At 41.7% G+C, this 27,356-nt stretch overlaps 1 protein-coding gene across 1 annotated transcript; it reads right to left on the bottom strand.

Moving 5' to 3' along the window:
* Positions 1-869: 869 nt before the first annotated feature.
* pdss2 (prenyl (decaprenyl) diphosphate synthase, subunit 2) lies at positions 870-26,390 on the bottom strand. Its single transcript, XM_054613667.1, has 8 exons — positions 26,009-26,390; positions 19,248-19,382; positions 13,203-13,401; positions 8,015-8,089; positions 6,785-6,958; positions 5,728-5,859; positions 4,976-5,011; positions 870-2,664 (listed from the first exon to the last, which is right to left on the bottom strand). The coding sequence occupies exons 1-8, from the start codon at positions 26,254-26,256 to the stop codon at positions 2,509-2,511; spliced, it is 1,155 nt and encodes a 384-aa protein (XP_054469642.1). The 5' UTR covers positions 26,257-26,390; the 3' UTR covers positions 870-2,508.
* Positions 26,391-27,356: the final 966 nt, after the last annotated feature.

Below are 27,356 nucleotides of genomic sequence, written 5' to 3'. Positions count from 1 at the left end.
GGCAACAACTTCTGTTCTCCATTAAACATTTAGCTTGAAGAACTGTGTTTCCATCTTGAAGTCGAAAAACAAAAACACGTCCCATCAAATCCGGTTCTGCAGCGCCCGGTTGATTTCTACAGTTTCATTGCTGAGGCCAGACCTCATCCCTTCAAATAAGTTCTGTTTCGTAACTCTATTTGTCATTCTGGCAGCACCCCAGCCCCCTTCCTTGTTTGGTCCTTTTAACTTTCCATGTAACTTTCCTCATGTCTCCTCACGGCAAGGATAAATATTTCATGAAGAGCCGGAGGCTTTCCCTGGCACACGCTGTACCTCGCTTGTACCCAGGAAGCCAAGGCAGCGGAAAACCAAAACAGTAGAGGAAGTGGTGGACAACCCAGCAACAGACAAGAGTTTGTTTTCCAAATGGTCCACTCCTCTTTTTTTTTTTTCTTTAAGCCCATCATCTCCCCTTCTCCCTTATTCCAACCCTCTGATTCTTCCACGTCCACTTTCATCCTCAGTTTCTCTGCCATGTTTTCTTTTTTCAATTTACCGAGGTGTCCCTGAGCAAGACACCTAACCCCAAGTTGCTCCCCGGGCGCTTCATTGCAGCCCACTGCTCCTCCGGGATGGGTTAAATGCAGAGAAATAATTTCCCCATTGTGGGACTAATAAAGGATTGATTATTATTATTATTATTTGAGTTATCTGATCAGATAATTATGAGTTGTGTGCAAACATAGATGAAAAATAGCAATACTGCCAGTGAATATCAGCAAGTAATGTTTAAATGTTTTTTAACATAACAAGCTAGCATTTTTCAAGGTAGGAATCATCGTTTTACAGACGGGACAGGACTAGAATGAGCTTGTAGTGGTGCAACTTGAAAGCAACTTAAAGTGCAAAGTTTTATTTAAGTTTTATAATTTGGGAAACCATTTAATAAACAACACTAAGAGCCTTGGATGAGTTGAATGCAAACACCAGCATGCTAACATGCTCAAACTGCACTGGAAACATGATGTTTACCATGTCCACCTGTTTAGTTTAGCATGTTAGCGTGCTAACATATGCTAATTATCAAAATCACCAAACTAAGGAGGACTGTGAATGTCTCATAAACATGAATCCATGTAATACAGTTGAGATATTTCAGTCTGGACCAGCGTGGTGTATCATTAACAGGAGTTTCCTGTCATTTAGAGGAAATGTTTCTTCTGGAACCTGCAAATAATTGCGACGTTACCGACTTAACCAAAACTTCAATTGGAACTCTCTTTTTCCAAGTCAAACATTTAACCATTACTTGAGTATTGTGTAGTTTCTAGTTTCTAGTTGGCTAGCATGTTCTGATATGATACCCACATGCACTGCTGTTCCCTAGAGCTACACAGACTCCTCTGGGTCAGCCCAGTCCTGTTTTTAGTCTCATCCCGTCTCCTGTGCTCTGTCCTTCAGGTGTGGCCTGGATGTGACGGACAGCTGCCAGCGGTGGCCTGGTTTCACACCTTGGCTGCTGCCCCCCCCTCCCACCACCCCCTTCCTCTGCAGACAGCAGCCTGGGAAACCACAGGCCACCAGGCTGGCGCCAGCCTGTACGGCTTAGAGCAGGGCAGCCGGCCCAATCAATACCTCTGCATTTCCTGTCCATTTGCTCAGGTCTCTTCATTAATAATTACTGCTTGGCGGAGCTTCAATGCGCTCGCTGGCTGGGCCAAGAGGAGAGACTGTGTGACCTTTCCCCACCCCTGGGTCGACTTGGATCACATACACAGGAATGGGGACGGACATAATAAGGCAACATAGATGACATTTCTCCTGATTCATGCCATATCTCCCCCCCCTGTGGAGCGAATATCACGCCAAATGCCATTAGAAAAAGACCTTTTTCAAAACAATTCTGCAGCTGTGCTTATCAGTAGCAGCACATACCTGGTAGAACATGACTTTGGGACATTTTTACAACCGGATTGGAGCTGCTCCTCAATTTGGCAAACACCCACTACATCCAGCAGCTACACCATCTGAGGTGTGCAGTAATGAGCAGGGTGAACCTGGGTGACTCTAAAAAAATTATTTAAAAAAATGGTTTTGTTAGAACATGACGCGCTGCTTGGTGCATCATTTTCTGCAAAACATCTTAAAATGCGTTCTGCCTGGATGTGCTTTCGCTGATAAGCAAGGTGGTAATAAAACTGGCAGCTTTTTAAATGCAGCTTGGCGTGATACTTCCTCCACCGGGAAAGAGAGAAAGGGTATGTATCAGAGCACAACACAATGCATGACGTGATGCTGAAGTAATGGGCTTTTATTCTTTTTTTTAATGATGACCATTTATGGGTATAGCCATTGCATTGGACACTGTGATCCACAACAGAGAAGAGCAGTTTCTCCAGACATGAGTCAGCACCGGGCTTAAAAGAAGTTGGTTTGTCTCAACTGTTCACTGGTTCTCGTCCTGTTGCCTCTGCAGACAAAGACACTCTGTGTCTGTGTGTGTGTCTGTGTGTGTTTGAGTCCAGGTCAAAATTTGGAGATGGCGGAGGCGATGTTCTCCAAGGCGGATCGAGCCTCGGAGGAGGGGAAAGCCTGGATGGCCTCCAGAGCCTTGTTGCCATGGTAACAGCATAAGTCCACCGCTGAGCTCACGCCTTTCTCAGACTTCACTGCGGCCAGAAGCTGTCGGTGGGATGAAAAACACACGTTAGCCTGTCACGTTTGTGTCGCTCCTGTTACCGTCCAGCCGTCAACCACGACAAACTGTTGGGAGCCGGGGAAAAGTTGGCGCTCACTTAAAGTATGGCTAGGGAGCAAAAGGAAAAAAACAAAACAGAAATCCCATTGTATAACACAATCATGTATGCTGCCTCTGGCACCACTGGAGGCAGCTTACTACATTTAACTACAGGGGAAACATCTCAGGCTCATCACTGTGAGTTAGATTTTAAAAATTGCGGGGACATTTTTGACGATGAGAAGGGAAATTGAGGTTCTAACCAGGCATCTCCCAGCCTCTCCTGTCATTTGTAATCTCCTAACTATGGCACCAGGTCACAGGAGCGCTGCACAGACCGTTTTAGCTACGATCCAGGTAATAAAGTGAAGTGCAGAGCGGACAAATTAAAATGTCTTGCTCACCAACGATGTCAATAGTGTTTCTGATGACTTTTTTTCCCCCAGTGTGACTGCCTAAATTTGTGAATGATTTGAATACCAACAAGCTTTTTTTTATTTTTTAATCTAATTTAAAAGGAAATGCATTCTCAAAAAGACTAATTGGAGAAAGTCTGTGTGTGTGTGTGTGTGTGTGTGTGTGTGTGTGTGTGTGTGTGTGTGTGTGTGTGTGTGTGTGTGTGTGTGTGTGTGTGTGTGTGTGTGTGTGTGCACAAGGCCTGGGACTTCCACACACATACACAACATATACATTTCATACACAAGGAAATGGAAAACATCAAGTCAGATCCGCCCCAACCAGAGACTGAGTGAATTATGGGCGTCTCCTTGTGTCTTACTGCTGCTGTGTTGGGACGTCTTTTTGCTGAGGGCGTAATATCCGATGAATTTCGAAAGGTGGAAATCCCCGAAGGCGTTTCTTCTATGTTAAAAAATGGAGATGTCGAATTCCACATCACACTTGCTGCTTATGCAATTCAGGAGTGATTCTTCTCCCCCCCCACATTTAACCATGTTATCTGCTAACCCTGTTTAGTTCTGCATCAACTTGATGTTATCTCTTAGTATTCCCCGTTCTCCTCTCTTTGCATGTTAGGTTACCTCAGATCATCCTAATCCTTGTACATGCACCTCCACCTCCACCTGTTCCTTCTTTCAGTCCAGCTTCAAACCCCATCTTGTGCATATTGATCTATTCAATATTTATAACAATTTATACTATATCTATTAGTAAGTATTCTAGCTGTAATAAATAGGATCAGCATCGTTAAAAACTGAAAAATTAAATTGATTTGTACCATTTTTGCTTGAAAATGACTCTTGTTGCATGCAGCAGGTCCTTGTTTTCTTCTCTTCCTTTTATTTTAGTTGAAGCCATTTTTACGCAGCGACTTCATTATGTGTCAGTGTGTTGGTTGAAGATGCGGGAAGACTTCAAGTCTCCTCACTTCTTTCATTTAGTCACATTTTCTTGTATTATTAGTGCAAAAGTATTAATTTCTTTAAAATCATATTAACTTGAAACCAATCTGGACTCTCCTTTTGATCCTTCAATCAGTTAAAAAAAAAAAAAGGATCTGTTTGGGGTTGTTCTCTAGTTGGGGATAAAAGACTAGAATGAGTAAGAAACAGAATCAAAGTTTTAGAGTTTCTGAGAAGATTGATTTGGTTATTTATCAGAGTGAACGGCATCAAAGCACATGCTAAATAATTTAGTCTATTTGTAAATGCCAGGAAATTACACAAAGTTCCTCTAATAACGCGTTCCCATCTTTGTGCTAAATCAAAGCAAACTTTTACGCCTGTGAGCCCAAGGTCTTTGTTTTTCCTCCCCCAAAAATCACATCCCTCCCCCTCTGTCCTGCTCTCAGCTTTCCTCCTCGTGTCCCCTCATCTCTCCTTCCCCTCAAACTTCTCCCCATGTCCCCTTCCTCGACAGGTCTGCTGAAGGAGATTCTCTCACAATGCCACTGTCTCAGAGCCGGAGTGTCTCCTCCGCAAATAGGCCTCGGTAACCAATCCTTCCTGCTCTGGTTTCAGACGGGACCAGATAACCCCACAACACCGCCAGACCCCTCCTCTGCAGCTTCGGTCTCTTCTTGCACCCCTATCGGCCCTCCCCTTCGTCCCTCACACATTGACTTTGGGAGGCTCGTGTCTCAACTTTTGATATGGGGTTACAGTGAGAAGACGTCCCGTTTCTCCGTAATGGATCGGACAGACGCCGTGCCAGTAAGAAAACAGGTGAATACGTTGAATTAAAACAATGGAAAATACAGCACGAAGGATAGAGGAGTACATAAACTAGTGGGCTTACCTTTGAGTAATCCAGCTGGTTTCTCAGTGTTGTTGCCTTGCAGAGAAGAGGGAGAGTAAGGTTGCATTAACATTGTGATCAACAGCCCTTTTAAAAAAGAAAAAAGGTACAATTTGATGAACCTAAAACTTTTCAAGTCAAGAATTTCTGACAAAATAATAAACGAAGAATGGAGAGAACTGTGAGTTGGATCAAACACATAAATACAGGAATTAAGTGGCCTAGAGGTTAACCATTCATTCCACAAACCCTCTAAAGCCTAATTAAATGTTCTACATTCTCAAGGCCAAAGTGTCTTGAAAATCCAGGTTGCTCGCATTGAATAAACCCGGTGCAGCATGTCAAACTATTCATTTATAATTCTTACATGTTATATCAGAAGTAAACAATGTGGCAGTACTGTACTAGTAGTGGCGCTAGAGGAAAAGTCAGGGGTATTGTTAAAGTAAGCAGGTGAACACGTACAGTACCAGTGAAAAGTTTGGACACACCTTCTCATTCAACTACTTTGAAGAATGTAAAATATAAAACATATTCTGGTTTGTTGAGCATTTGTTTGTTTACCACATAATTCCTGTATATGTGTTCCTTCATAGTTTGGATGTCTTCAATATTAACCTACAATGTAGAAAAAAAAAAAAAAAAAATAAAGAAAAACCATTGAATGAGAAGGTGTGTCCAAACTTTTGACTGGTACTGTATGTCTGCAATTTCCCACAACATCCATAGTTAGTTGTCGAGATATTTCACACCTGCTGCAGCTGCTGACGCCATCTCTCCTGGCCGACGATCTGACGGTGGAAAACCACCGGGGCGGCGCTCAAACTGAACGACGCCGGCTCTCCCACGCCGCTCTTCACAAACGGCTGCAGGTCAGAGTTCAGCTGCAGGGGAGACAGAGCGCATTGGCCAATCAGAGGACAATCAGGCTGATCCAATACTTTGTGACCAGCTAATTAAACCAGCCCAGCGGTAAACAGGTGAGCGTGCACTCCGACACTCTGTTAATGAGCAGCGTGAGGAACAGCTAGTCCGATGAGGACGGTTGTCCTTCAAAGACCTCACTGCGGGTTTGTCCCATGCTGAGATTCCTTGTAGCCACTGAGGCCTGCAGACAGGCAGCTGCAGGGAGCCACAGCGGGAGAGGATCTGACTAACCACAGCACCGAGAGGAGGACTCTTACCGACGACTATTAGGCTGGCATCAATTAGATACCAGCCTTGAGCGATGTCAGAGCATCTCCATTATATATGTACTTCTGTCTCTGATGTGAGAAGAAAAAGACACTTAAACGTTATGTACTAGTAGGATAGTATTCCAATACTGCTCCATCTACAAAGGAATGATTACATTTAACAAAGCTGTCAGTTTTGTAATGAAAGCAGCTACGATGTGGAACGGTTCATCAAGAGACGTATTAATATACATATGTTAGAAGAGACAAATGTTTAGATACTGCTGCTTCCTTGAGAACAGTGGGATAAGCAGCCAATCAGCAGCCTGTTTGAAACAGATGTATTCCTTTAATTTGATTTAACTTGATCCCAGTCACAAAGAGTATGGTGGTCAGGAGGGACAAAAACGATATTAAAGCCACTGAAACTTTCAAGTCTTTAGTACTGCATCGACCCAGATGTAAGGTCATAGCTCATAGCAAGCATGTGATTGGAAAATTATGTTTTTAGGGCCTTTAAACAAAGACATTCAGCTGTGACTACCTCAAAATGTAGCCCACTGTCGGGGAAGTTGACCCTTATTGATGTGTCCTCCAATTTATTTGCTGTGTGGGACGATCAGATTGGACTTACCTTGTGGCCCAGTGATATGTGCTTTCCGTACTTGAAGGCCAATCTTTGGGACCCCTTGTCGTGTTTGGCGAGCTCCATCGCAGCCTGACAGCTCTTGGCCAGCAGCGCCCCGTGCGACAGGAAGGCGTGCTCCTCCCACGCCGCCACGTCGACGCCGTCAGTGAGACTGTTCTCCTGCAGGGCAGACAGAAGCCACACAGTATAAAACGCAAGTTCTTTGGTTATGTATATGAAATACTTTTTTTTTTAGGGACACGGTGACGCCACTCTGTTGAAAACTAAACTAGCAGTAAATTACTGCAGAACCAAAACAGCAGAGCAAAATGAAGGGAAACTCCTGCTCACTGGCACTGTGGTCAGTCTGAGAAAGACTCTTATTTATAAAGGTCTGCATCCGTGTTCGTCCAAAACGTCATCACTTCATCATTTTATCCTGTCAGACGTTTATGTGAAATTGTCATAATTAGCATAAAAATAGGATGTTTTGGATGTGTATCGTGAGGTCACAGTGACCTTTCACCACCAAATTATAATCAGTTCATCCTGAAGTACAAGTGGAAGTTTGTGACAAATAAAAAAATAAATGTTTTAGGCGTTGCTGAGATATCGCGTACGCGAGAATGGACCAGACAGACGAACAGACAGACAGACAGGCGGATGGATGGACAGACAGGCGGATGGATGGACAGACAACCCTGAAAACGTTATGTCTCTTGCCATGGCTGGCGCCGAGCAGAGGCATAGAAAGTCTTAGTAATCTCCTCAAACAGCTGGGCACTGTACTTTCTGGAAAGTATATTCTACATGTGTTGGGGACTATTTTCAGTGGCGGATTAATCCACATTTGGGACAACGATGCCAACAAAGTCTTTGGATACACAGACAATACTTGTTAGAAGGATGCATTTGTTCTTTTCATCAGAGTTTTTGGAGGACAATAGCAACAAAATTGAATATCAGCCTTTTTCTTAAAAAATAAATAAAAAAAGAATCCTAAACGAAATCTAAATTTCTGAGGTTGGACGTCTTGTTACGCTGTCTATTTGTAGGTAATGTTCTTTAAATAACCTTTATGTATGAAATGATGTATGATATAAGGTTGGATTTGCCTTGTCTTTATTTTTAGACACAAGTCACTTATGTTTGATCATTGTATTCGACTCCAGGAGCCTTTAAGGGACAATTTCCAATTCCAATGCTGTAGTCTGCCATGCAGATCCGATGCTTTACCTCAGTATTACTGTAGTTCTCACTGTAGATTCCTTGAACCACATCACCGATGGCACTCGAGATCAGTTCAACAACCTGTCAAACAGATTAAAAACACAAGACGTTTGGGTTAAAATTTCAATCTTAAAGCACTATCAGAACATCAAACTACAATACATGTACACACCATCCTCTGCTATCTGTAAGACAGAGCTTAACAATGGGGTTGATCTGCTCGGTAACAGTCAACATGTCCATCATCAGCAGCGTGTCCCGCTGAAGTGTCCTTGGACTGGGACACTGAACCGATAACCTTCTCCCTCGTTATAAATCACTCCGGCTAACGGCATCGATTAAACTCCTAAAATGTAGATGTAAATGAGGTCGATCAAAACTGACACGCTGCTCAGTTCATCCGTGACGTTTGTAATTAAAAACCACAATTCCCCCTGATTGAAGTGCGGGCTATCAGCACTCTCATCTGAACAGCTGGTTCGGCGAAGAAATCGGAGGTGAGACGAGGCTTGGAAACCAGGTGAACTGCCGAGAACTCCACCTGCTCATTATCAGGCTGAAGCCAAGCTCCTGTTGATCCCGTGAAGATCCGGGGCTCCCCTTCATTCATTAGACTTGGTATTTATAGAGACGTCCTGTCATGGAGACAGGTCAGGTGTCTGTCTGATCCGAGGGGCCGAAATGGAGCTAAAAAGGCAGATGGCGAGACCAAATGAAGCTGTGTCCAGCGAGAAGAGGGCTTAACGAGGTTTAGGAGTGATGCTCTGTCTCTTTGCTCTGCTCTGCTCTTTTTGTCATTGCAGATTTGTATTATTAATCTGCTGATGGTTAAGAGCATCTATGTATTGGTGGTTTTCTGCAGAAGAGGCACAGAAATATGGATGAAAAATGTGAAACTTCTTCTCTCTTTTTAGTCCAAGTCAATCCATATCCTAAACTACAGGAAAACAGGCTCCTTTTTGGGAACTGACCTGAGAGAATATAACTTTCTACTATAAAAAAAAAAGAGAATTAAAAAAGGGCAACAACTAAAAGAAAATTGATAAAATTTGAGGTCTGGATAATTTTGTTAAGACTGCAGTTGCTCATTTCCTCTTGCAGGGGGCATGCATGACTACATTTTAGCTCACGGAAACGCCACCGGCCCTTTATCAACCACCAGAGGAGGAAGCTGCATCTTTTCAAATGATTATTCAGAGTCTGGATCTAATGAATGAGTAAAAACCTAAAGCCGATCACCCCGTCCTCCATTCCCAGCCACAGTGTGGACGTAGGAGCAGGTGGGGGTGGGGGGGCCACGCCCGTAGAGTCCAGATGAATGAGGTTAAATTTAGAGCTCCTTCAGCTCATCCCAGACACCCTTGGTTCATCAGAAAAGTCTGGTGACGCTGGCCCGCTCCGTCAGCGTCGCAGTGCCCTTTGGGTAACCGAATCCACCGGGGGAAAATATTGAGGCAACCCGAGCTTTCGCCCACAGACCTGGAAGGACAATGTGCCTACAGTATTACCAGATGTGGTGTCTCTGCCTGCCTTGGGAAGTGGGGGCCGGCGGGGGTCTTTTTTTGGAAAGTATCAGATAAGCTCTGCCCCTGCCTCCCCCTTACTCCATTCCCAAATCCAGCCAGATCGTGTTTTGCCGACAGGTCTGCGAGTGGGGTGGGGTGGGGGGGGGAGAAACCGGAGCCGCACAGTGAGATTACTTTACAGTTTGTACAAGTAGCGGCATAGGTTTCCTCTCAAGGCCACGACACATGATCTCCATCGCTCTCACTGACTTAAAAAAAAAAAAAAAAAAAAAAAAAAAGCTGGTTTATGAGAAAACTTTGAAAGCTGGAAGAACTACTTATCTGTCATCCTGTGTATTAAAACGATGTGGGACAATGACCACACACAAGCTGCAAGGAGAGACGGACAGACGATCTATTTAGCGCACTTTCGAGCTGATAGAGTTATAAATATCAGCAACTACCTATGTGTGGTCTCATTGAGTAGCTAAACAAGGGTGGGTGTAGTGTTTAAAAGAGCAATCCAAGAATTTAAAACACATGGAATTCAGTTTACTCATCACGAGGAGGACGGGTCAGCCTGTAAAGAAAGTTGTATTATGATGAATAATTGTCTTCTGCTGCCCTTTGAAGAAATATTTTGAAGAAAACTACCCTGATGAAATTCAAAGTGGAGGTTCAGGGTTTAAATTGAGTGGGCATTTAGGAGCATGTGAATCTTTTCTAGATCAAAAATGTCCAAGACTTGAATGTTTTCACATGAACTCCCAAATAGGAAGGGTTTAGGTGACCTATCTTCCTAACAGTTAAAGAAAAACAAATCCCATTCCTGTAATTTAAGCTCAGTGTGATGGTCTTTTTATTCCTGTTTGCAGTTATCTACCCCCCCCCCCTCGTTCATAAAGCAGCGGAGAACAGCTTTCACAAAAACACAGCCAAATATGAGCATCAGCGCATACTGTGGTTTGCCCTCCGTTCATTTTGTTTTGCTAACCTTTTCAAACACGAGTAACTGCCGGCTATCGGATGTCCTTCTCCTTATTACCCTTAAAAAAAAAAAAAAAAAAAACGTCCACTTTGGGGGGACGTTTCCTGTGGCCGCTTCAGATTACAGTCACACTCCCTGTAAACAGCACTGCTGGTTTGTTTGGACCAACAGTTTCAGGCACTGTCTGTGTGGTGATTTGGTGCCACTTGAGTTTTGGACGGCATTGCTCTCACCTTGACAATGAAACGCACTACAAAAAGGGATGGATCGCTCCCTGACTCCAATTCAATCGATTGCCACCATGCTTGCTTTGAATGACCGGCCGCGTAATGTGATTACATCATCATTAGCTCAAGCCATCAGCAGATCTGCCATTGTTTCATTCCCAGTGTTGTTGTTTCTCCTCCATCTTTTCAGGGAAACAACTTATCGACTCTATTACTGTAATTGGCTGCATAGCCACAGATTGACAATTATCGCTCATAGCACTGTTGCACCGACAAATCCCAATGAAAGCTGATTAGCACTGTAAAAGGAAATGCCACACCTTCAAAATTATCTTTCATTTATAAAAAAGGAAATGTTGGTTTGCTTGTAACTCCTGATGTGTTTTTCCTACACGAGAAACACCGTGGATGCCGTTAACGTTACATATTGGAAAGGGCGTCTCTTCGTTTGCCACAGAGCAGACAGAAACCCAGAAGGTTGCGTGCTGAATACGAGGCTGCAGGGAAGGCGATAAGGGCTGGTGGGGCCGACGGCACAAGTGGGATAGAGAGACGGTTATTTTGATCCGCCCGGGCGACCGCATTCTGACAGAGCGGCGTGGTGACAGCATCTGTCAGCGAGGGGGTTACCAGGCCACGTAGCAGATATGATCTGTGGAGCACTTACGAGACCACCACCACACGCGCACGTCCAAAACTGAAAACTCAATAAGCAGGATTCCCATGGTGTGCACGTCTATGGTGTCTCCTAAACCACATTGTCTACCATTCGCTGTTGTAAAAGGCGCGTGTCTGAGAGGTGTGTTTTTGGAGGACAGATGTGTTTCACCGTAGCAGTGTGATATTCACTGTGGCTGAACAGAAAAGCAAACAGTATCGTAACATGCCATCCAAAGATAAGACCTCACAGTACCACCTACGCCATTGGTTCCCAAATTCTCTGACCTTTGACTTTGGTTGGAGGCAGCTTTACTGATCGTTTTCAGAGATTTAAAGAGATAAACGCCACTAGTGTTTCCCAAGATTTTTTTGCTGATTTCTTGTTGGGAGGGATGTTCTTTTCTTCTGTATTGCCTGAACGATCAGGAGTGAGTGCCTGATGATGCGTGAGTTGACACAGAAGTTACGGTGACTAGTTTTGGGTCTGGTTACTCACAAAAACACGTTGGTCACTTTAAGGTCTAAGCCCCGTTTCATTCTTCTTGCGGTGAGCACAATGTGAACGTCTCAACAACAGACCTCTACCGTTGTCTTGCTCTGTTGTAGTAGACAAGTCTACTTGTTGAATGCTGAGTGACACCTGTGATTGAGAGCTGCTCTGAGCGTTCAATTTGACGCGGTTTGTGGGACCTAGTCTTGAAAAGGTGTGCGACCCGGCGCTCGGACCCTCCGTGCACAGTTGCCCAGGCTGTGATTGTTCTAAAATTGCCATCTGCACAACGATGACCAAGCTGACCGCAAGAAGCATGAACAGGCTTTAACAGAAGTGTTTAGTAAATGTCTTCCTCACAAAACATTTGCGGATCTTAACCGCTGGTTAACTGCTGATTGCATGAAATGTGAATCACATCCAATTCTAAAAACATCGCTCTGTTGCGCCATTAGTGGTCAAAACTTCACAGGGTACCTTTAAGGTTTTTCACTTTGTTTGAAGGAATATGTTGATTAAGGAGTTGGTATTCATTTAATCCATATAAACATATACAGCTGTGTCAAACTCATCCACACTCCATTTAAAAATTGCATTTATTTTTTATTACTTTAGCTTAGGTGCTAGCTAGCAATGTAGGAAAATGACGTGCCCTTTCTAAATCCCACCTACTGAAATCTGATTGGTCAATTGCTTCTCTAACTTTTTTGAAGGAAGGATACGTCCCCATTATTAATCTGGCCTACTAAACTCTTATTCTCTAACTAGGAGAAACAGCAGTCAAAGGGGAACACACCAGACTTATCTGAGCTGCTGAATGAATACGATATGTGGTGGGTGGTAATTCAGAGGTCTTGAACCAGGCTAATCTTGTTGATCATCTCATAGGCCTCCAGATTTATCTTGCGGCCGCCAGGTTGGGATCCATCGGGCTACTCTCTTTGAGTGAAGAAGGAAGTGCGGTGTGAAAACATCACGATGCATGCTCAGCGGCAGAGATTTAGACAAAATATTTAGACAAAATAAAATGATTGGGCGAATTGGACGTTTGCACTGCGGGTACTCTGCAGTGGGAAAATGCCTCTTAAAAATCAAGAATATTACAGAAATTCCATGCTCTGTGGGAACGCTACAATATATAATCATTGCAAGTGTGAGATGTTGAGTTTGGATGTGTTAGAGAGAAGATGTAGGGATCAGAACAGACACTGATATGTGGAGCTGTAAGGACAGCTGGGAGCTCGTATTAGGACGGCGTCGTTCATCACTGATGTCAGGTCAGATATCTTAGAGGTCTAAAGTTTGTTTCTAGGAGACAGGGTACCTTAGTGTTATTCAGTTGGGCAAGTCCGGTACAAGCGTTTGCCAGCAGGAAGTCTCCGCTCAGGACCGCCATCTTATTCCCAAACTCCATGTCCTTCAGCGGGCCGTCTGAGTCCGTCCACCCCTTCAGATCGACTATCCCACGATGCACCAGGAACGCCGTGTGGATCAACTCAGTGATTTCTGCCAAGTTCCTCTGGCTTTGAAACAGAAAGAAAAGAAAATGACATTTAAAAAAATCACAGTTTTTTCTTTGTTTTTTGTCAACAGCTTTTAAGAGAGGCGTTCCGGAGGTTTGACAGTTAGAGAGCTTTTTGACAGAAACCTTTTCATTGTCTTTATACTGTTGAAATATGCAGGTGGGAAACTCATTCGCAGCATTGCGTACAGGAGTTCTGACCACAAAGGAATCAATCGAGGACGAAGGATTTGAGAGTTTCATTTCATCCTTCTAGCAAAAGAGGCAAAACATTTATCTAGTCAATAAAATGCAATATTCACATTGTGGAGTTCTTTTTTATTTGACTTAAATACGCAACACAGCTCTGCAGGGATCATCACAGTTCATTCAACTGCTATCTGAAACATTAACAACTTAAAAGAATAAATGACTGTGTATGTTTAAAAAAGAAAAAAGAAAAAAGAAGAGATTTCCTCTACAACTACAATTTGGTTTTTAAAAACCTTTCAACTCAAAATCAGCGTACTCAAGGGCATAAACCAGCACATATGTCAGACGTCTTGCAGCACAGCGTGTCGGGGTGGCTGTGTTAAAAAAAGAAATGAAAACTCATCATTAGCAAATAACAGCCATTCTTGATTATGAGAGAGAAGACATAAAAGTGGTCTTTGAATAGAGCCTTTCAGAGCAGCCTTAGGGAGGATATAATCAAATGTTGATTCAGCCATTGGTGGGGGATAATTAGGCCCCTCTCCATATGGAAGGAGCTCGCCACGCTGCGACAGGAGGGATCTATCCAGACAGGGTTGGGTGCGCTGATAGCCACTTACGACCTTCTTTCAGCCGCTGTGAGAACCTGATGAGCCAGTCGTCTGCCTTGCGCTCCAACCCCTTCCTATACACACACACACACACACACACACACTGACACTCATACACACACATCGTCTTGTAGCCAGGTAATTGCCGTGTTCGACGTCGGTGTGGAAAAGATGTGATTAAAATTCAATAATGTCATCTATTTCGCCTCTCAATCACATCCATTGTCTGGTTGGTTTCTCAGCTCGCTGACGCAGAGCAACAACACGGTCGCCCCGAATGAGAGTTAATAAGTTCAGGGTTGGAAATAAGAGGAAATTAATGGATTGGCGGCTGCGTGTTTTCGAGGTGCCTCGGAGTGATGACTACGCTCGGCAGGTTTTAAAGAGGAGAACTCGTTGTTGCGACGAGAGGAAGACGATGAAGAGCGGTGGCTGATTTCGGGTCACAGAACTAACATATTAAATGTTGTATCAAAGACCGAGGTCAGACTTATGACCGCTTACTCGCTTGTTTAACTCCAAAACAAAAATGAATTAATAACCTGTGATGAACCTGTCATCTGCTCATGATTTTGGCTCCACATCAACACTCTATTGTGACGATCCATCAAGGTGGAAAACACGGTTACTGCAGGTCTGAACAGTTAAACAGGAGCGTTTATGTAGCTTCATCTGAACTGACCAGCAAGCACAGACCACTTGTTCTACATTGCCCTATAACAGGATTCAGGAACTGAGGCTGACTTCGGTCTTAATTATAAATCAATATTCTACAATGAAATATAGACCTAGTTGTCTTCAGTTAATTCAAACTTACAATTAAAGAGCACTCCTTCGATTCAGCTCAAACTCTAAACGGATAATAGGACAAATGGGTCCAAAACAATGTGGAGATAGCATCTTTTTTATTCCACGCATTCTTCTGCCGCTACCAGAGCAGTATCCTCCAAATCTGGTAACTTCCGTTTATTGGTTGCAAGAAAAATAACATGGCAACCATCGTATATCCAAGATGGCGACGGAAGAAATCGCATAACAGTATTCCAAAAACCAATTGGTGAAGTCACGATGTCTTCGTCCTCTTCTTATATACAATCTATGGGTGTGCTACTAGTAGCAGCTAATGTAGCCTCAAGCAGAATTGAGCAGCGGGCTACAGAGTTTTGCAAAGCTCACCTCTCGACACCACCGGATTCTTTTCATTTACAAACTTGTCTTGTTTTCGGCTAACCAACACTAACTCAAGTGACATCACTCGAGGCAATTTATCAGACTTAGCACAGCTCTCTCTCGAGCAGCAAAAAAGTTTATACAACTTTTTTTCCCCCCCACGTATGCAATAGTGAAGTTCCTCTAAATGTATGATTATAAAAATCTTCTCTTTTGAATTAATTGCCCTAACAACTTTAATTTATCATTTTTATTTTCAGAAAAGCAGCGGGCCATATGGATACACCCCTATATCCTCTGTAATATCTATATACTTTATTGTAATATAGTACATTTTATGGAAAAAGCCACTGAGAAACTATTTAAGGATAAAAGAACCAGATAGGGATGCCTGGTTTTGGCAAATTTACCAAATGATAAATTCGGTTGCCTTATCATCAGATGCAGAAGATCCTAAAGATAATATTGCCATAAAACAGTCCTAATCATTCATTTGCAACATTTTTCAAAATGTCCTAATAAACCAAAATATATTAAAAAAGGATAGCTGTGGTGGCATAAATAGTGTAGTAAAATCTGTCAGGATGACAATTTAAAATCATCTTTCAGTGTACTTATTGTCATATCTCCAAACTCTAACTCATAAGGTGATTGGTGAGATCAGAAATCTATTGGTTTGGCTTCAATGGACACTTTAAGTGTCCCATGATCATGTGTAAGAGACCTACCCTAATATAAACTGATTATTATGAGGAAACACAATTACTTAAATTCTTTAGATTTTTAAAGTACTGAACAACGGCACAAAGTATCAGCCACCAAAAACCCAAATCAGTTGAACCCCGATGTATTCGCATCCAAAAGCTATGCCTCCAATCTAGCAGTCCTGATGGGTAACAGTGGAGCTTGGGGAGGAAAAAAAGGGGGACAAGGGGGCCGGTGTATAAATAGCTTTGGTGCCCAGTTGCATAGCAACCGATGCCATCTTGCCGAGGTGTAACGCCCCCTACCACGCCCCTTGTCCTGACTGTTCTGTTCCATTTTCCTCCCTCTGCAGTCTGCCTTCGCCATCAAAACGCAGCCTCGCGGATGTGAGTGCGTCCCTGTGTGTGATTTAAAGAGGTGTCCTGTCAATCAGACCGGCTGTGTGATATGTTCAGTGAGACGACTTTCATTTGTCACGAGAAATTAAGAGGTGTGGTGGGTACAAGTTGCATCTGTGAGAGTGTGTGTTATCCATCTATCTATAGGTCTATCCATCTATCCGTCTATCTATCCTTCTATCCATCATTTCGGTGCTTTTGTGAATCATCAGTGTCAGGCAGCAGAGTGGGAAATGTTTTACAAATGCTGCCTGTCAGGAGGGAGGAAACCATCCCCCGGAGGTTTCAATCACCCCCCCAAACCCGCCCCGGCCCAACTCCCTCCATCCTTCCATCTCTTCCATCAGAGGTGCTAATGATCCCAGGGAGAGAAGGGGGGGGGTGTTGCTAGGGGGAGAGAATGAGCGCAAGATAGTGCAAATGAGGTGATCAAGTCATGCTGTGTGTGTGTGTGTTTTGGGTTTGGTCTATCCATCACACTTGAGTGAGGGAATGCTGCACGTTAGATTCAGTGATCCAGAGTCACAGTGATGCGAGCGCCCGGTTGTGACACATGGCGAGTTTGTAATAACTCCTCCTGTAGAGAGGCGCAACCTGGCAACGCGGCTCTGCCTCGCGGACTGAAAGCGCTTCCATGGCGCCTGGGGTTATTGCAATTAGTTCTAATATTAGGATGTTTCTGCACGGACACGGCTACACAACACACGCGCGCCTTGTGCCAGCTAGTAGTAAGAAAGAGGCCTTTCAGGCACCCAGCGCACAGCCACGCCAAACACAGCAGTCACTTCTGGAAACCGCTTGGCACACAGCCTCGTTCTGGGTAGCCAATGTGTGAGAGAGAAAGCCATGGAGGACCTTCAGGTGCTACCTGAGGCATATTAACAGCAGCACATTAATACTACAGTTATCAATTCACATTTGAATATGTATAAATACATCAATATATGTTGTGGTTCCAGACATATTATTAAGCAAAGTCCTTTCATATATTTTAAAACGAAACAAAAGCGTCGACACAGTCACTGTTCAGAACCAAGAAGTTGACAACAAATAATTGTTTTTTGTAGTTACGGTGAATTACATGTACCACTTAGCCAGAGGTTGGTGTGAGGATATAAAAAATAACAATCACAGCCAATTCATTGCAAATAATGGCAATTTTTTTTGCTGCAAACAGACATTGTTTGCAATAAAGTTAAGCATGTTACATGCAATCCAGCACTAAACGTACAGCTGAGGCTGATGGGAAACTCATTAGTTTTGCAACAGTTTAGTCAAAAATCAAAGAATGGGACAAACTGGAATTTTGACCTAATGATGGTGTTAGATGGAAATTCAGGGGATCACCAAAGTTCACAACGTTAGTCAAGAGAAAACCAAAAACGTCAACCTGCTGAGAAAAGTCATGTGATCCCTTCCTAAGTCATAAGGATTCATCCTCTGAGGAACATGAATTCTGAACATTTGTAGAGCCATTTCATTAGATCAGGGGAAAATTGTGACCTGTTGTTGTCCCTATATGAAAAATCCGTAGGATTGATCCTCTGGGAACCATGAGTGTCAAATTAAATGTATCGCAATCTGTCCAATAGTTAATGTGATTTTTCCATCTGAACAAAAATGGTGGCAATTAGAAAGAATGCAGGTTTAAAGGACTTTTCGGACCCGGAAGTTACAGAAGCAATAAGGATAACACTTTAAAGGCCAATTTAAAAATAAAATGCCTTTTGGCTATAAGTCAGTCTAATACATCTCCACATTATGTAACTATTTGATAATATGAATACAAAGCAGCAACTGAAAGGACTTTTTAAAAAGTATTTTTTTCTAATTAGCTACAATCTAAAAATCCAAAATAATATTAAAAAAACCCATCCCATCTTGTAACTATGGTTTTATCTCCCTCCCATTCCATCATATTCACAATATGATGTAGTGCTTCATTTACAGGAATTGATATGGACGTTAAACCACTGAGGACGAGATAGAATTACCTGACACCAGGATTTTATTTCACTATTTATCCTTCTGCAGCCATGTAACAGGGACCAAAGCGGCATCGCCTTTCTCGCTCTGCTTGCCATGCACATTTATGGCTCGACAACGCGATGTAACACATGTTTACTGCCCACTGTTTTCTCCCAAGTAGCACATACAATGTAAAATGGGAATTTTCTGCCAGTGTGTGGTTACAGATACAAACCAATGGCTGTGGATTTGAATTACCAGCATGACAATCTTTATCCAAAGTTGCCTGGTGGGTAACTAGCTGTTATATGGTAAGGCCATGCTTCCTAAGCCGCTCTTTGACTGTGAGTAAGGTCGGTGGACAACATTTGAGAAAATTCTCAAGGGCATAATATTCTCAATGTTTTTGTTTTTTTCTTATACGCAATAGCAACCGAATACATTTTTGTATTTTTTTTTTATTAGCTAGGCTTTACAGAATTTCCTGCATAGGAGGAAGATTCATCAGTGCATAGCGGATGTTGATACTTGCAGCAACTTAGAGCTGTGAAGTCAAACATGCGGGAGGGTTCAGGGAGTGTGGCAGATGTCAGGAAGTGTGAGACACATCAACAAAACAAAAACAAAGCCAGAAGAACAGCTTTCTGGATAGCTGATAGACATTTGATGGATCTGACTAGCGATGTTCAAAGCTGGTGCGCATACACGATATATGCAGTCCCTAACGCGCCATCTTGTGAAGGAAACCAATGTAAAAAAAATGCAAACAGTTTTCCTGGTGTCGGTAACTTCAGGTCATGTACCTAGGGTAGATCCCGCTGACCATGTCCTGTGACAGGAGGTCAGAGGCCGCGTGGCTCGGCCCCGCCGCTTTCGACAGCAGCAGTACGATCAGTCCTCTGGTCTGGAGGTTGTTCCTGCTGTCGTAGACATAGCCCCTGAAAAAGAAATAGGGAAACATGAAAAGCTTGTCATTTAACTCAACTGTATACTGGAAGTAATGAGCACACACGGTGTCCTTGACAAGGACTCAGAAACCAAACGCTAAGCTCTTCACAGTGTTTACAAAATACCACAATGCAGTATGTAGTCCATTCTCTCTCAGCACCAAAGGACTTTTAAAAAAAAATAAAAAATAGCAACATGTAGCATTCGTGTTTCTAACATCTTTCCCCAACACCATGCTGCCATCTGTCACAAAGAGTCCAGTTCCTATTACACCTGCTCCCTCTGCCCCGTTCTAATGAGCAATGTTTAAGAGCCTATAACAGCCTGAACGCATTCAGCCTGCGTATGAAAAAGATATGTGGTTTAAATAGTGGAAGGGAATAACGTTGACTAATATACGACATCTAAAGTATGGCTCTTTTTCTCCTTTGTGCTGAAAAGCAGTCTTGCCGATTTCAAGGCAGGTACTGCTAATCGACCTGGTTGCTTCTAATAGTGTGTCACAAATAATATGCAAATTAATTCATATTGAGGGCAGTGAGACTGAACCAGAAACGGTAAAGTTAACAAGTGACAACACCGAAAACAATGAGTTAAAAGATGATAAAATGCTTCATAGAGCCGAGAGGAGCTGCATAGGCGGGTGATGATTATCTGTGGGTTTGTCACTAGGAAGGATTCCTTAGAGCAGTTTGAGCCATCGCTTATATAGGAATATTGATTATAACAGCTTTAATATGTACATATGTTAGTATGATATCTGAAAAGGAACAAGGAAACAAAAACACTATTGCGGCTTAATGACACAATGCAAATTGTACTAAATGTTAAAGGGACTGTTGAGCTAAATGTATAGTGAATGGTGGATAACAAATACAGGAATGTAATTGATCAGTCCTGCTGTAGGATTGTATATGTCCCCTGGGTTTGATGTTGGGGGGGGGGGTAGATAAAACACACCATGAAGACACACACGGAGCCCGGCGGTGGGCAGATTAAATATCTTTTTAGCCTCTCTGGGGAGCGGTTAGACAGAGCACCTCTAATCCCGTCCCTATGGGAGCCCCTTGTGCCATGAATCACGCTCTCGTTAGGGGCTCGGAGGCAGACAGGCGGCCACGCCCCCTCCGCTCGATGCCCAGACACCGGCCCTCACCGCCACCACCTCCACCCCCCTCTCTGACCCACCCCTGCACCACATGGGGGAGGTGGAGGAACCCGACGCAGAGAGTGGATGCGGGAGATAAAGCATGACGAGAGGGAGGGAACCGGAGAGAGAGAGAGAGAGAGAGAGAGAGAGAGAGAGAGAGAGAGAGAGAGAGAGAGAGAGAGAGAGATGAGGGACAGAAATGAGAATGCCAGAAAACATGACGGGAAAAAAATACACAGTGGTGATTCAGTGTTCTGGTGCTGAAAGGAAGAAAGAAAAATACCCTGAAGCTTTGTTCCTTCCAAATTAAAAAAAAGCATCAAACTCTTCATGTTGCCTTTCCCCACTACAGCTGACATTATGCAGGGCCGTCTTTCATAACAGATTTATTTATGGTCGTTCAAATTTTTTGCTCAATTGGAAAAATAGCCCGGCACACTGATGAATGCAGAAGCGTCGCCCAATGAACCGGCTAGAGAGCAAAAAAAAAAAAAAAAAAAGATGATGAAGCTGCTCTCCTCATGGGGAGTCCGGTTAAGCCAGTGGCCTGGCGGTGGCAGATGATTAATATTTATGTCACTATCCACACCAGCACACATCAATCAATCACGACCGCCCTCCCCGCAAAGGGGTGGGACAGGGATGGTGTGAGAGAACGAGAGATAGCGAGGGAGAGAGGGAGGGAGAGAGAGAGAGAGAGAGAAGAGAGAAATGGGCTGCTGTCATTTTAAAAAGGGTTGTGAACAGGTCACCACGCCTTCTGCTCCGCAACTGCAGCGCAGGAATTTCAGGAACTTTGGACGCTGTGTGCAGAAGGCCGGAAGTAATTCATGCAAATGAAGGACCTCATGTGTGTATGGTGGAGTATTGATCCTCTGTCTGCCTTTTAAGTGTTATAAAATTGAATGAATGTTTTTGAGGAATTTTTGCAATGATAAAACATTGAGTTGGTTTTAATGGCTCGCTCACTCAACATACTTTCTCATCAGCTTCTCACTATGAATAAAAGCAAATGAACACAGTTTTTTACAAACAGTTTTTGGTTTCTTCACTTAGGAGATTTTTTTTATGTATTTGCGCTATTATCCAAGCTCTTGTCACTGGTTTGAACTGGGAGGGGCTCAGCCGGAGAGGAGTGATGTCACGTCCATGCACCAATTTAGGATTTTGCAACATTCTAAAAGCAGAATGACATTGTGGGGGCGTTTGCTTCTGTTAAACAGATAAGGTGATTTATTTAAACTCCTCATAAATAATAATTAAAAAAGGGTGCCCTGTGGAGTTTTCTTGTAAACAACATTTGTTTATATTCTGTATTACTCACCAAATGCATCATGTGTATTATAACTAATCATATTATCTTAAAACCTGCATGGTTTACTTCCATTGTTACAGTCTTCTTCTTCATACTAACTTTTGCTGATCAGTTGCTGCATTTTTCTTGCCGTATTACTACCTGCATGTGCACGAAAAAACAAAAACAGCAGAACTTCTTATATTCATGATTAATTAATAAAAGTTTATGTTGCAGATTTTAAATTAAGTTTTAGAGGTTTAAAAAAGAAAAAGAGATGTCAAGGCTGCATATTGGCAACAATTATTTGTAATATGTTGACAAAGTTTGGCGTTGCTAGTGCTACTGAATCTGCAGCAAATATTCCTCCACTTGGTCTGGCATCAATCAAAAAACAAAGCCATTCATAAATCTTAGACTTTGATTTCAGCATCCATTCATGTCCACAATGTCGCTGAAATAATCAGGCTAGTTAGGCTCCATTTAAACTAATCAGAGTATTGATCGCGGTATTGAAGATCAAGCTCCAGATTGCAGAGGGAAACGGTGAGAAAACAGTTGGAAGGAAACACTAGTCGAAGTCAAACTCTCAAGGACTGTCCTTAAAGCAAGTTTAGTTTCTTCTCCTGGGCCGCGGTCCCCAATCGCTGTAACTCCAGACTTTGGGGCAAAGTTAGCTGAGCTGCAGTTTTTTGAGAATGAAAGGGAAAGGGAACACCGAAACCCAACTCCACGAGGGTCTGCCTGTCTGCTATTGTGGATATTTTTATCTGCCGCGCGTCTAAGGCCGAGACACAGTGGGAAATACGAACCAGCCAACCCAAGCTGACAGTGAGGAGTCAGACTGTCAAGAGGTCTGCTGTCCCCCCACCTCCGCCCCCCTCTGCTACAACACCCAAATGGATTGTCATATCAGATTTAGGTGTATAGGTTATTACACCCTTGGGCTCCTGTTTCCAACACACCCGTCTGCGTGGCGGGATTGAGTTTGAGGACTCTCTCTTCTCGTTCTCTACCCCTGGTGTTCAGAGTTCTTGATTTCTTTGATAAAACATTACAAAGCTCGGGCAACTCCTATCCTAAAGCCATTGGATAATATCTGGAAGATGTGACCTGTTCTAGCTCCTCCCTCATCCATGTCAGTGGTTGCTTTAAAGATGCATCACAAACCAGCTGAAAAATGGCTAAATACTGGATATAAAAACAAATAGATGGTTTGACCATAAGTCTGTTTAGGAACATCTAATAAAGTTGATTTATACTCAAAAAGAGGTGACACAGTAAACTGTCTTATTTTGCCCTTGAATGCAGAAGAAAACATTGTAAAGTATTTCCATTAATCACAATATTTAAACTAGGATTGGAAAAGTTACACTTGCATAGTTTGCCCATAGTTGTGTGTTTTTTGGTCAATGCTTCTTTGAATCTCTCTCTGAAAGTGAAGCATTCATTCAAGGACGGACCAATTCATGGCTTTGCTTTTGCTACCGTTATTTTAAATTTTCCACAAAGCCAAATTCAGTACAGAAATGCTCTTGTAAGTTCACCAAATGTTCTCTTGCAAATTCAGCACCAGGCTTTGACCCCACTCTCCTTGTTAGAATGTATTTACTTTGATTCTGTCTACATGGATTAGTTTATATGAGTAATGTACTAAACTAACTTACTTTACATGAGTGCTTTGTGATACTTCATACTTCCACTTCACTACATTTCAAAGGCAAATATTGTACTTTCCCTATATTTTTTTTTACAGATGTACTTATTTACTTTTCTGATAAAAATTTGACATCAAAAACATACATTATAATAGTTATACATTTTTTGTTTACATGGAAAGCAAATGTTAGATTTTTTTTTTCTTTCCCTTTAATCATCGCACAAAATATTCTACTTTCACATTGATCAGTGTGAGACTCTAATACTGTCAAATACACAATATATCCATACTTTAGTTTGGATACAGTAGGTACATTGTACTGCTAATACTGTACTGTGCGTAAATAACATTAAGTATTATTTTGAATACACAACTTATACTTGTAACAAGAATATTTTTACATTGTTATATTTTTACTTTTGGTACTTAAGTAAAATAAACTGACTACTTCTTCCACATGCACATATACCGTGCACACCTGCCAGTGGTTCCACACTATTCTACTTGTCAACAGGTGGCTGTTAATAGGAGCAATGTTCTAACAAAGTAAGGGAAGGAGACTGCAAGCTATTAAACATGGATGTCAACAATTCTGGATATAAAGTACTTCAACTAAAAACAGCTTTGCAATTGTTTTGAGGAAATGAAACATTCAAAATGTTTGTTAGAGTTTAAGGATACACACAAGAACCACTTATACAAGCATGTTAAGTATAGTATATTAGTAGAAGTATATTCAGTGGCTTCTGCAAGTGATTTAGTAGAACTTGCTGAATTCATCAATTTTCGCTTTCATTTTCTCTTAGGTATGAAGACTATTTGAGTGGTCCAGACCTGTCGTGTGCAAATAGTCTGTTGTTATCCAAACCTTAGTTTTACACTAATCGATTGCATCGTTCATTTGAAGAAATTCTGTATTAGAAAATCCTATTTAAATTACATTTCATAATTATGATGATATCTTTGACTTTGCAATAAAACTAAAATATCAGTATGGACATCTTAAACTGCAAAGCGTCTTAAGTTATGCACTCATTGAAGGTTAATTTGTCTCTGTAAACACTAAGGTCGGTGAGAAGTCTAACCAGAGGCGTCATGGCTGACTGACTTATTTTGGATGATTATCTCCAAACTTATTTGGTTATTTTTATTCTTTGGTGTCATGTTCATGGATGAATGAATGGATCGTAAGAGGAAACAAACTTTTATTTCTTTAACTCACCTCAATTATATTCCAGATGCTGTCTGAGAGAGCATTGACCTGGGTAATAATTCAATATGATCATTTATAATATTTCAAAATGGTCATGGAAATTATATTTCGAGGTATTGTGATACCCAATTATGTTGTCTAAATTGCTAACATGCACATACTAACTCAAATTTCTCAGATGATCTGATTATTTTGCACTTAAGTTCTTAATTAAATGAGGAAACTATTAGTACTTTACATTTTTAAATTACTAACTCACAGAAGAGAATACAAAACCATATGGTTATTTTATAGACTATTTTTTTTTTAATTACCAGAAAACATGCTGTATCATGATATATCATAATCGAGATATGACATTTTCTATTTGTCTAGAAGATTTTGGCCATATCGCCCAGCCCTAGTTTTCGAAAGGATGAAGGTTGTTTAGATATGATTTCATAGGAGAATTACTCCAAGAGCAAAGTGTCGTCATTTTTGTTTAACGTTTACAACAATAGCAGTTTGTGAGTAATATTTGTTGGTGAAACACAAATATTACATATGAGCTGTTTTCCAACTGCATTTTATGACTTATTTTTTCTGAGGTAACACCACATAGCATTTATTACAAAAATAATAAACGCAATATAGCGTCTGAAAGCCATCATTGGATACACCATCTCTGACTAGGGCTGTTGCTTGACTGGGGGGACGACGACAAATATTGATTTATTGATTACAAACAATTGTTGTTTACCCACACGTCTATAGAATTACGTAAGGGTATACTATGAATACATCAGCAGGTGGGGTCATGTGTGTACAGTACCGGTCAAAAGTTTGCACACACCTTCTCATTCAATGTTTTTTCTTTATTTTAAATTTTTTTTCTACATTGTAGATTAATATTGAAGACATCCAAACTATGAAGGAACACATATGGAATCATGTGGTAAACAAACCAGAATATGTTTTTAGATTTTAGATTCTTCAAAGTAGTGTGTCCAAACTTTTGACTGGTACTATATATTCGTGTGTGTGTGTGTGTGTGTGTGTGTGTGTGTGTGTGTGTGTGTGTGTGTGTGTGTGTGTGTGTGTCACAACATACATATCAATCCACATGAGAGGACTTTGACCTGTATTTGATTTTTTTTTTTTTTTTAAATAAAAACAGTGGCTAATCTGTGAATTGAGTGTAAAGTAAAAATGATGTCTATTATTAAAAAAGACATGCTGTTGTTCACAGCTTTTTGAGTACAGTTGGGTGTCATTTGTACCCTTGCTGTGTGTCAGCCTGACCCAGCCCCTCAGTGTTACCTCGCGGTGTTGAGCAGAGGGTGCTGCGTGCCGACCAGCTTCCTCACGTGCATGGCCACATTGCTGAACTCGTCGCTGAGCAGGCAGCGGAGCGACATGAAGGACGTCGGGTATCCCACGAGCTTCTCTGCGTCGGACACCACTTTACTCCAGTTTGGAGGTCCGGAGCTGGACAGCAGACTCCGCGTCCTCAGGCCCCGGATGGACAAAGCCTTACAGGACAGTCGTGACCATGTTGCTGGAAACATTTTTCCCGCTCTGACTGTAATGTTTTTATTATTTCATTTATTAAGAAGTCAAATCTGCTGTCATAACAGAACCAACATGCTGGAACAAGCAGTCGTTTCACAACACACGACCTGTCGCTCACTGCGGGCCGCCATCTTTAAACACGTAAGACGTTACGTCGTCGTCAACGTGATGACGTCTGTCGACAAATTCCGACAGGACACGCCCCCTTATGTCAAGTAGGAGAGCACTGGACAAAATCAGTTCGATAATGACACACTTTTATATTGCTTTATCATTTGTCAAAGTCTCACTCAACTAGAACATGACATGAATTTAATGACATGAATTTATTTATATTTTATTATTTATTTATTTTATTTATTTTATTTATTTTATTTATTTTATTTATTTTATTTATTTTATTTATTTTATTTATTTTATTTATTTTATTTATTTATTTATTTTTATATATTTATATATTTTATTTTTATATTTTATTTATTTTTTTATTTATTCATTTTTATATATTTATATATTTATATATTTTTTTTTTTTATATATTTATATATTTATATAGATCCCACTGCTTTATTCGGCAGTATACGTTTAAAAAAGTGTCCCTTTACCTTAGTCAAATAGAAACATTACATTACATTACAGTCATTTAGCAGACGCTTTTATCCAAAGCGACTTACAATAAGTGTATTCAACATAGGTATTCAAGAGAACTACTAGTCACCAGAAGTCATAAGTGCATCTCCTTTCTTAAACAAGCATCTAAGAGCATAACAGAAATGTTAACAGTTGGTTGACACCTGTCGTAAATGTCCACCATTTGGAACGATTGCACAATGTGATTTTTGAAAAACAAAGCAAGTCAAATGTTATTTATTTAATTGTCTCTACGGTTGTGAAGGTGTCACAACATTCACTTACCACCAACAGCAACGGTGTGCCAGTTGTGCTTCATTTTCAAGGAAACCCAGTGCCCCAGTAGGAACCAGTCAACAACAGTTTACATTTTGCATGTATTTATGTATGCATCTGTTTAAATCACTTATTTTTCTCATTAAAAAGTACTGTGGTGGTCAAAAGAGCTGGATGCATTGATTGCCTA

The sequence above is a fragment of the Anoplopoma fimbria genome, chromosome 15, assembly GCF_027596085.1.
Source record: "Anoplopoma fimbria isolate UVic2021 breed Golden Eagle Sablefish chromosome 15, Afim_UVic_2022, whole genome shotgun sequence".
NCBI classification, from domain to species: domain Eukaryota; kingdom Metazoa; phylum Chordata; class Actinopteri; order Perciformes; family Anoplopomatidae; genus Anoplopoma; species Anoplopoma fimbria.
This window is presented reverse-complemented; position numbering and strand designations above follow the sequence as displayed.